Raw genomic sequence first — 11,220 nt, forward strand, 5'->3', positions numbered from 1 at the left:
ATATTTTCCACCATGATGTCGAAATAAATTCCAAAAATTCATATAATCGTATACTTAAGATTTCAGTAATTTAAAGTATAAAACAAGAATGGATATATTGAAAAAAAAGGGAAAGAGAAGGATGACAAAATTAATTTAAAAAAAGAAGAGAGAGAATGAAAGGATGTTGCGTTTTATTCCTAAAGTTTTGCGTGTTAAGAGCATTCACATCCGTGCTCTTTGGCAAGAGCACGGACGTGGGCCCGGACCCACTTTTACTCCTCGCTCTTAGGCAAGAGCACAACACTCATACTCATGCTCTTCCTGCAAGGACAAGCTCAAAGGTCCCACCATTCTATTATTCAATTAAAATAATTAAAATAATAAAAACATTTATAAAATATAAAAATAAAATAAAATATAAAAAATACATAAAAAAATCTTACAAATTAAAATTACATAATTAAAGACTAAAAAATACCCTCGTGGAAGACTAGTCCTCTAGCCCCAATGTTCTTCGAGACCCTCGTATCATCTGCCACATGTGTTGCAAGTTGGTCTGGGAGTCATGTTGACTCATCGGCCGTACGAGTCGACCAAGAGGGTCCACAACGAGTTGGTCGGGGTTGAGGTGGCACAAAGGAGCAGGAGCGGGAGCGGGATTGGGGGCGGATAGAGCGGAGCGCGACGGTGGTTGGCCATCGCTCTTTTCCTTCCTTGCGCTCAGGAACGCTGTCCAGCTCGGCTACCCAAGTTAGTTCCGGCAAGCCGGGTAGCCGCCTCATCGGAGGCGCTTGTCGGATAGGGCTACCGACCTCAACCGTTTGGCCGAGGAGGATACTACGCTCCCTTATACTTCGGATGATGGCGCGACTCCCGCCAACAACCGAGGTACTTGAACGGTTTCAAATTCATGGATTGGTAGGTCGCCAAGGCGGCACCGATGATGTCAAGCTCGCTCTTGCCGCTCCCCGCCATCCGCTCTTCTTGAGGTAATCCCCCGGAACTTTTGGATTTCGTCGTTGGCTCGAATATGGCTTGCGCACCATTCTCTCTTGCGCATGATGGAAAATTTGGGCCGGTATACATTGTACCCGGCGAGAGCGGCACCCCAAAACCCTCCCCCGGGTTTTTTTTCCCCCAAACCCTGGATCTTCGGAGGAAGATCAAATGGGTTTTTAATTGATCCATCTCCCCCGGAGGTAGGGGGTTGGGCCCAGGGGAAAGGGGAGGGGGTCCCAGGGGAACTTTGAGGCCCCCCGGGATCCGGGTTGGGTGTCCACCCGTACCCCCCCATCGGGGGAATCTTGGTGCCCACCGGGAAAGGCCCGGTACCCAACCCAACTTGAAAACCCTTTGGGGTTTTGGGAGGGGGAAATTGCTTTTTTGAGGGGAATAACTCGGGGAAACCCACCGGGGGTTTTACAACCGGGGGAAACCGGGGGGTGATCCCCGGGAGCCGGATTTTTTTTTGTAAGAGTGAAAGTTTGAGAATTGATAAAAATTTAGATGAGAATTGTGTAGTGTGGTGTAAAATTTTTTGGTGGGGAAAAGGGGGGTATTTAAGATGAAAAATGTAAATTTTGGGGGAAAAAAAAATTAAAAAAAAATAAAAGGGGGAAAAAACGGATAAAATTTTTTGGAAAGTAAAAAAAAAAATTTGTTTTTTTAAAATTTAAAAAACAAATTTTAAAAAAAATGCTGAAAATCCCAAAACGGCTATCCGGTGGCCAATCCCGGGGCCACGTCCCGGGGCTGGAACCTGTTTGAACAAAAGCGGGGCCGGGGCGGGAGTGTAAACGGGAAGCACGGGCGGGTAAACCGGAATCTCTAAGCACAACATTCTATGTTGTGATTTAAATCACAGTAGGGGATCCACCTCCAGAGATTAACGGGGTGAGATCCCTGCTGTGTATTAAAACACAACACCAAATATTGTGCTCAAAATGAACATATATTTGAAAAAAACGCAGCTTCTCTCCTCTTTCTCTATTTTCCTTTTTATACCTTTAAAAATGAAGATATTGATAGAGAGTAGAGACGCAATCTTCTTCACCTCCTTTCTTTTTATTTGGATATATTTATTCTTGTTTTTATATTTTTAAAAACAAGAATACTTTAGATATATTTAGATATTAAGTATATAGTAATTATTCTTGAAATTATTATTTAGCTCATAAGATCTGAAGATTTCACAAATATTTTAGTACTTGAACGAAAGAATAAAATAAAATAAAATATTTTAAATATTTTAGAGTTTATTATTCGATTCATATAGTGGCTTCATTATTTAAAGTATAAAAATAAGAATAAAATATTAAAAAAATGGAAGATAGAGAAAGAGGAGAGAAGTTGCGTTTTGTTCATATATATATATGTGAGCGCAGCATTTGGTGTTTTTATACACAGCTGGGGATCTCACCCCTTTACGGAATCGGTTCAAATTTGGGAGTTAGATACTTAGAGCATTTCCAATTAATTACTACTCCCTCTTTATACGTATGCATTTTTAATTGATACACGAGTTTTAATGTATAATGTCAAATAAGTGAGATATTAAAAATAGAGTAACTAATGTATTGTCAGTAAGAACGGGTCTCCCTTATAGAGAGGAAAATATTTCCCAGATAAGAAAATGCATACTCTTATTAAACAGATTAAAACAGAGATATCAGTAATAGAAATAATGAACAGAAGGGTCATTAATTCTATTATTACGACATACATATGCGAATATGATGCATCTGCCGTTCATAATTAGTACAAATGGTAAAGAGATCCAACTTGCCACTAACTCTATTCCACTCATATATCATTTAAACCTTACAAGTGGACGGAGGGAGTAGTGAATAGTGCAAATTCATTGGAGAGATGTGTATAGAGGGTGATAGCATTGTGATTTGCCAATGTCATGGGAGAAAAATAAAAAGAGATAAAGATGTGGCCGGACTGAATTGACAACTTGTTGAATTACCAATGGATTGAGTCTATCGATAAATTTATTGCTCCTTTAGTCCCACTCAAAATGATATGTTTCTAATAATAAAAACTTTATTCCATTTGCTATTTTATATTTTTCTCTATTTTACACACAACTCAACTCTATAAAAATTTGTGCCAAAAAAAATCCACTTTAAATTGAATTGAGGAAATATAAGAAATTAATTTCAGCAATTAGCCATGGATATCTAATCGACAATCCGTCAATAATATTTGTTGTTATATTAATTAGGTTACAGGGAATAATTGGAAATTTTAATATGTTTAAGTCCAGTTGTATTGTACTCTCTTTGTCTCATTAAAAATGAAACGTTTTTCTTTTTAGTTTGTCCCAATAAAAATAAAACGTTTCCTAAAATAGAAACATCTCTATCTCTACTTTTTCATCTCTCTTACTTTACTCTCTCTTCATTAATTCACAAAACAACTCTATATAAAAACTTGTACTAATTTCCAAATGTTGCATATTTAATGGGACGGAGGAACTATAATCCAAGTTAGACTTTTTAACTTCGATTTTTTTTTATGTTTCTCGCTCACTTTCTGCCTTTTCCACATAAAAATCCGCCTCCTCCAAATATAGATTTATTGCATGATGACATTTCCCTTCTCCTCTCGAAATCAGTTCTCAAAAGCTCAAATATCACACTAATAGCCTATACTTTTGTAAGAAAAAAATTTATCATACAACTGAAAAAAAGGTGTGGGCCAGAGGTCAACACGAACGTAGGAGAATTGGACCCACTGATGAGTGGAGTACATCACTCAGCACGAGTTGGACCTCATTTGAAAAGTGTTCACAACCTATCAAGCTCGAAAGCAATGGAAAGAAGCAAGACAAGTTCTTATGGAATGACGAATCTCCTAAGGTACCTATAGCCTTTAGAACAGCAACGATAAGAGGTGCTCGTGCAGCCAGTTCTGTTCGTCTTCCAGATCCTGGTGGTATCGTCCACTGTGGTTGCCTGTCGAGAGATGAGCCGGGAAGATGTCCCGAGCAGGCAACTACAATGTAGAACTGCAAGACCTCTTGGCAGAGGTTGACAAGATAAGACTCCACTTCTGACTCCTCATAACTAAGTGGTCTATCAAGTGCAAGATTCTGCAGAAATTTGAGGCAATTCATGTAAGACTCAGTCTCAAGGCGAAGTAGAGGAGGATCGTCCATTTGCATCACGGACCCGAGTTCTTTGAGCTTTTGACGTAGCACTCCATTGCTATTTATATTGCGAGCATGAGATGCCACAGCATGCACGACGTCGAAAAGGATAAAAATGTTTTTATACGATAATCGAGCTCTGTGCATATTGTAGACATCCTCTATAGCCTGCCATATTCCATGTAAGAGTTCTTGTCAGACTTAAATAACCGGAATGGGCTACAAACAGAACTTATGATAGTACCTACCTGTAATAGTAAAAGCTGAATTCCAGATCGGCAGTTGATATCGGATATAGCTGCGTACAGACGATGACTCCCTAAGTTATTATCTGAATCAACATTGGAGGTGATTGCCTCGGCAGATTCATCATGACTGCTCTCATTCACATCATCTCCCCAGGCCTCTGTTGTGCTATTGTCATCAAGGATAAAGGAAAAATCCGGACATGTTTCATTTAACGCTTCTTTGAGAAATGAAACCACATCCAACCACTTGTCTTCAGAGAGCATCTCCCCAGCATTGCTAATTAGGCGAACGAAACCAGTAATACTAATAATAGCAAGGCTTTGATGACGATGCTTGATAAAGCTGACCAGTAGCATCAGCACCTTCTTCAGAAGGGGATTGATCGTATCATAGAAATTAACAAAAAGATCTACGACTAATTGCATAGCCAATGTGCACAACTCATGCATCCATGAATCTTGATTGAGTTCCTCCATCTCACCATTATCTATGTGCGCAGACTCATCAAATATACTAAAAAGGACAGATTCAAACACCTTCTCCCACAAGGCTAGGGAAAAGTGATGCCCATAGTTACGCAAAGTACCAAATAGTATTCGTGAGGCACCCTCCCTGATTTCAGGACTGGGGTCAAAGCTCAGGTCAGATAAACCTGGGGAGAGAGAGATACTTTATTTTACTTGAATTAATCATACTCTGCATATGCAGGGACAAAAAAGTGTAGTTTTGGGTGAAATCAGTTTCAACTTAAAAAAAAAGACATCATTACCTGCCAACAAAGGAAGCCATAAATAGAGATGGTCCACCCTCTTTGCAGGTTCCCCACTTTTTCTTTCTTTACCAATTTGAGGTGAAGGTGGAGAAGCCACTTCAGGAGCTTCCTTCCTTAGATCTCCTTCGGCAAGTCTTTCAGCACAGTACTGAAGTAAACCTATGGCATTAAGGCTAATTGCTTTGTTGAACCTAGTATTGGTGAATGCAACCAAACAATTTACGCAGTCCGTAAAAGTAGTAGATTCAGTTTCAATAATATATGTGAAATAATCACGAAAAATCTTCTTAATTATTTCGAATGAGAGGAGGACAATGTTCTTATGATCATCATACGCAGCTGTTGTGAAGACCTGCAATTAAGAATGGAATCAGAGGGTTGAACGAGAAATTTATCGCCATAAGCTTCACTTAAAAATAAATTTCCCAAGGCCATAATAATTGAAAGGGACGAGTACTTTGGTATCCACATTAAAGGTTCCGTACCATAAATATGCTCTTCCATCCCGATCTGACATTATTCACTTGGGATAACACCACCTGAGAAACACATCTGATAATCAATTCTCGGATTTCAACAGCACTACTCTTGCACATTACAATTACAAAAGGCTTCATGAACTCATTCTGAAAGTTAAAGTTAGCCAATTCTTCTCTTTCCAAGACTTTCATTGATAACTGGCACAAAGCGTCCATTGCAAATATTGCAATAGAAAGATTTTCTGAACAGCCAGTGGTCACAAAAAAATCAGATAGTACTTGCCAAATCTTAGACCACACAGTCCTAATGCGGTTCATGTTGTAGTGCCTGTTAAGAGGGGGCAAAATAGAAGTCACTTGCATGGCCAAATAAGTAAAAAATGGTAAAAATAATTTAGTTAAGTTTTTCCGCGGTCAACGTGTACAGAGTAAAGGATCAGGTGACGATTAACTTACACGATCTCAACAATCTTAGTGAGGCTGAAAACCCGAGGATTAGATGTACACAGATGGACCTGAGTAGTCAGAAAATCTTGAAAATTGCTGAACATGAGTAACAAGCATTAATCATTTCAGTCAGATTTAACACAGAACTAAAAAGTTTTTAGAAACATCATGCTCTATCATCCCACAAATAATACGCAGCTAACCAAATCAGAATATATTTAAGAATATCTTTTTTTTTAAAAAGGAGAGGAGAAAGGACCTCGGGCTTAAAAGCAAAATTCAATTATGCAGTACCAGCTTCTACTCCATGTAAGGTGTGTAACCATGAATAATGAACTACACACTACCAAAAACCCCCCAATAAAAAAATGAATCAATAGACAAACAAGAATTTTTATACAGATTACAGAATAGGGTACTAAACAAGAAAGGGAAGTTAGGGACACGGAAATAGATTAAAAGATAATGGTTGCACATAATTCCAACAAAAAGACAAGAATAGACCGAATGACACTGAGCAAAATGTAATGACAGCTAAAAAAAATTTAAAATATAAAAATAATGGGAAGGCTTTCTCATATCATTATAAGATTAATCATACACAGCAAGCACAAAGAACTAAATTTACCTTGATTGCATCAATATTTTTCTTTTTGATATCTGCAGGTGAGTGAAGTGAGGTAAACTTGGCTAATGATGTCACAAAAGCATCTCTATGAGTTTTCATGGACATTCCTGCAGTGACATGGATTGCACGACGAAAGCCCTCTAAGCAGAGGGCTATCACAATTTCATCGTCACTTTGGTCAAGTTGAACACTGAAGGCAGCCAGCATTGGAGCCCAACATTCTTCAATCATGAACTTGAGGACCACCGTATTTATGGAGGAATAATAAATTGACCTGAAATTTCCAAACGACATGAAGATCAAAACAAGTCCTAGATTCCTTGCCATTAGGCAGAAGATTTCAAAATCAAGCTTACTCTGACTTGCGAGCTCTATAGGCACGACACTGCTCCAGGGTTGAAACATCAGAAACTTCACTGGAGGCTTCAGACTGTGTGTCCGATCTTTTAGTTGGCTCATCTATAATGTCATTTGGGCGAGGGGGGCTCCCAGTATCAGAACCATTGTCTGCAGCATCTAGTTTCTTTGATGACTGAATATCTGCAATTTGCAATTGCTTGTCCATCCAGTTACCCATGCATTTTAGGATAGCAACTAAGCACTTCATAGCTTCTAGCTTCATACTAGCATCTTGCAGGACCTGAAGTGTGCTTGAAACCCCAGGTGGAACGCCCTGAGCAGTTTTAAGTAGTCCATTGACCATTCTGGAATAGAAAATGAAATGACAAGAGAAACCAGAGACCATATGATTGTTGAATTTTAGCAATGATATGATTTGCATGCATAACTTGGAATCCCAGCAGTTATTTGACAAAAGATTAAAAAGGTATTGACTCAAAAATATCAGATATAAGTTGGACGAAAAGTACAAAGAGAGGACAAGTCATTACCTCGTGAATATATTGGAAGTAGCATCACAGTCATAATCATAACTAAGGAATATTTCTATCAAGATCTGTGAATCTACACACAGCTTCCCCAGAAACTGAAGGACTGTCATCTTCTGCTGAAAATTGGGTTGCACAACGTTTTCTAACACTCGGAGGACTACTATAGGAAAAAATACCCCGATTTCTGCTTTCAATGCAGCTCTAAAACGCGACACCAGGCTCATAAATATGGAGCATGAGAGCTGGAAAACGGTCATATGAGTTGAAGCACTGTTCTTCAATAGTGACAAACACAAGTACTGCTTTATAGCATCTAAAAATCTGTTTAACAAATGAAAATAATTAGGGATGCTCTGCATTCAAACTGAGAAAGATAGAACAGCTATAAAGGAAAAAGGGAGAGTTCTCAAACAACCTATACAAAGACTAAAGACAATAATCAGCATGTGAACTGGGAATAGCCAAATCTGGAAAGAAAAAATCAGTAATGGGAAAACTGGAAAATAAAATTGAAACAAGCAGCAGATGGATGCTCTTGGTGGAAGAGCTGCGAGAGAGTTCAAAACTGGTACAGGAACTATATATCATCGCCATGCTAATTATACTAGCAGAATCTACTCAAAGATCACTAAGATATTTTTGAGCAATTGTCAAACTCAACAATTCTTCTTGAGGAGCTGAGTAGTATAGGTGTTAATAAGACAATACCATGGGGACACCATACCCATTAGGGGTCTAGTAGTAACTTGTATAAGGGTCGCATTAAGAAGTGTTCACTTTTAGTTCAAGGACAGAGAACCTGAACTAGGGTAAGTCAAATCTAGAACAACTGATGCAGAATGTAAAAAATACATGGCAAACCATTTACTATTGCAATATAACTAAATGAACATAAAATGCTTGCTAGACAGCAAACACTGGAAGTTTCAACAAGCAAAAAGTAATCAATTAGCCACTCGCATTTTTTATACCATTCCCAGATATCAAAGGATGGATATATCATATGGTCCTCTTAAACTACTTTCCAATTCTATTAGTACATTTCGAGGAAAAGTGTCACCTAGTAGACAAACAGGACAGGAAATAAGATGAGCCTCTAATGACATGGGTATAAATGAGTACTCCTCATTAGGGTCACTTAGTTGTTTGGTCATAAATTCCGAATTGAATAATACCTGCGCTAACTCCATAAGAAATTTCCCATTTAGTCATTTAGAGAAAATTTACATTCTCACTACTGTATACGAATCCTCCAATTTAAGCAAATCTTATCTCATAAAAAAAGAAAAGAGTGCGAGGCTATTCTAGCAATCAACACCATATCAGCATAGTTTCTATACCCGATGATGCAGTCCCGGCACAAAGAATATCCATATCTTATCTTAATGCTAAATGCACGGCACTCTCTCCAGTTATATATGTACACCATCTCTAGTGTTCTACAGACTACCACTAATCTTGTAAGCCAGATATTCATGCTTAGGCATCATATTTATATGCAAATACATAAATTAAGCGGAGTAAAACTAAATAATTTGGAAGAAACAATGCAATAAACAAATAAGTACCTTTCACTAGTCCTAAATATTTCCCCAGCGTTTTCCAGTAAAATTTTGAGCAATTCCAATGCCACAATCTTCCCCTTCATTGCTTGGGGATCTGCAGCAGCATCCTTGAGTGGAGTCTTCATAGAAAGCATACACAAATCCCGGAAAACCAAAAAAGCATCCCTCCTAAACTTGTTTCCAATCCGCACCAAATCATCATCCCTTTCTCCCTCACCGTCTGCTAACTCTCCTTTCCTACCCTCTAATGCCGTCTTATAGATGCTGATCTCCCAATACTTAGCGTCCAGCATATCCTTATCCGTCGAGTCCAACAAATCTGCCGGATTCGTGCCCTCTACGGTTGAATTTTTCATCTCAAATGCCTCATCCACATCCGCCTTCTCTACTGGCCCCATAAGCTCCGCGGCCACAATAGGCTGCATTGGCACCGTAGAAGAATCGGCCTCCATTCGCCTAAACACAATAACTAGCATCTGAATCAACGAGGCCTTGGCTGTCGTCTGATTCACCCCATTCTTACTATTCAAATACAAGTCATAGCACGTCCTCACCGCTTGCAGCAGGCAATCACCATGCAGCTGCAGCGAAACCGACGTGACCGCTGAGAGAAGCAACTTGATCACCAACAGCTCCGCATACTCGTCCCCCAAATCGTGGCAATTGCAAGCGGAGACGATCAATTTCGAGAGCAACTTCGCCTCCGCCCCGCCGCTGGGGTCCGCTTCGCCGTGCAAGTAGCCGCGGGCGATCAATTTCTGGACCGCTTCAAGAGCAGGCTCCGAAACTTTGAGGTAGCTCGTGGAGAGTGCGTTGATGATTGGACTGAGCACGATCTCGGAATCGTACAATGAAAAATCCAGAACAACGCCCTGCTGCAAAGACGCCTCGGCGGTAGGGCTCCGATTCGGTGAGGTGAGGTGCTGGATAACGGATTTGCACTCTGCGCCGAGCTTGGAATGCTTGCGCCATGAAGCATTTTTCTGGATCTTCTCGAGCGCGGGGATCAGCACTTTGTTTAGGCGGGAATCCGCCATTTCCCGAGCTTGAAGATGAAGGTTTTGACGATAATGCCCCTGTACGGTTTTGTTAAATCTAATCTGGAAATGAGACTATGTTTTTAGGTATAAATAAATAAATCGGTGATCTCAATTCTTAATATGGAAAGTAATTAATCGATTTTGATTTCTTTAAATCGCTTTTATGTACAAAATCCATTTAATATGGGTGTAATCGTGAATTTAAATGTGGTGTGATCTGTAATAGTGTAATTTATAGTATATGCCCTCGAATTTACAATAATATCTAAAATCTCAACGTCAAAATATTAGTAAAATAAACACTGACTAATACATGACAAAAAATTCATGATTATAAAAAAATAACAGTAATGGCCTAATGGGATAAACGAACCGAACATAAACATTGATACGAACTTTTCATACTAATTCAGTAATTTTATGTGTGTTAAATTGTAAGTTTCGTGTTCTCGTATCATATTCAAATTAATAAATGTAATACGAAAAATTTAAATGACATTATTTAAAAATAAGAAGATATAAACAGTAAAAATAAAATAGTTTAAATATGTAAGATTTTACTGTAAATGCTAGTTATTCAAAAGATATAGTAGTATTGTGTAAATTACCTTAATTGTAGGTCATAGTATATAAATTTCCAAAATTGCATTATAGATTGCTTTTATAAGTGAGTAAATACATAATAAAATTTCGTTAGTCTATTCAATATTGTATATACATTAATCAAATAAGATCAGTAGTAATAAAACGTATACATAGATTCATAAACATATATGAAACCATACAATTGAAGATAAATGAGGAATAATCTTGGTGTAATTAATTTGAAGAACATATGATTTTTGGTGTCTTCCATATTTTGTGATGTCCAGATTTTTAAATAATCAAATCAACTCTACATAAATTTGTCGACCTTCAAACGTCTTAAATTATTTTATTGTCAAAACGAAAAAATACCATAAACATGAACATGAAATTTAAAGAAGATTTCAAAATCAAGTTTACGCTGTCT

General features: G+C 38.3%; 1 protein-coding gene across 1 annotated transcript; it reads right to left on the reverse strand.

Moving 5' to 3' along the window:
* Positions 1-3,647: 3,647 nt before the first annotated feature.
* On the reverse strand, positions 3,648-10,205 carry LOC125209516 (brefeldin A-inhibited guanine nucleotide-exchange protein 2-like). Its single transcript, XM_048109117.1, has 9 exons — positions 9,172-10,205; positions 7,604-7,924; positions 7,070-7,417; positions 6,714-6,987; positions 6,095-6,153; positions 5,645-5,966; positions 5,157-5,511; positions 4,387-5,039; positions 3,648-4,306 (listed from the first exon to the last, which is right to left on the reverse strand). Exons 1-9 carry the CDS (start codon positions 10,203-10,205, stop codon positions 3,695-3,697), a joined length of 3,978 nt encoding a protein of 1,325 aa, XP_047965074.1. The 3' UTR covers positions 3,648-3,694.
* Between the last annotated feature and the right edge of the window lie 1,015 nt (positions 10,206-11,220).

This window comes from Salvia hispanica, chromosome 3, assembly GCF_023119035.1.
Source record: "Salvia hispanica cultivar TCC Black 2014 chromosome 3, UniMelb_Shisp_WGS_1.0, whole genome shotgun sequence".
In the NCBI taxonomy this organism is placed as follows: domain Eukaryota; kingdom Viridiplantae; phylum Streptophyta; class Magnoliopsida; order Lamiales; family Lamiaceae; genus Salvia; species Salvia hispanica.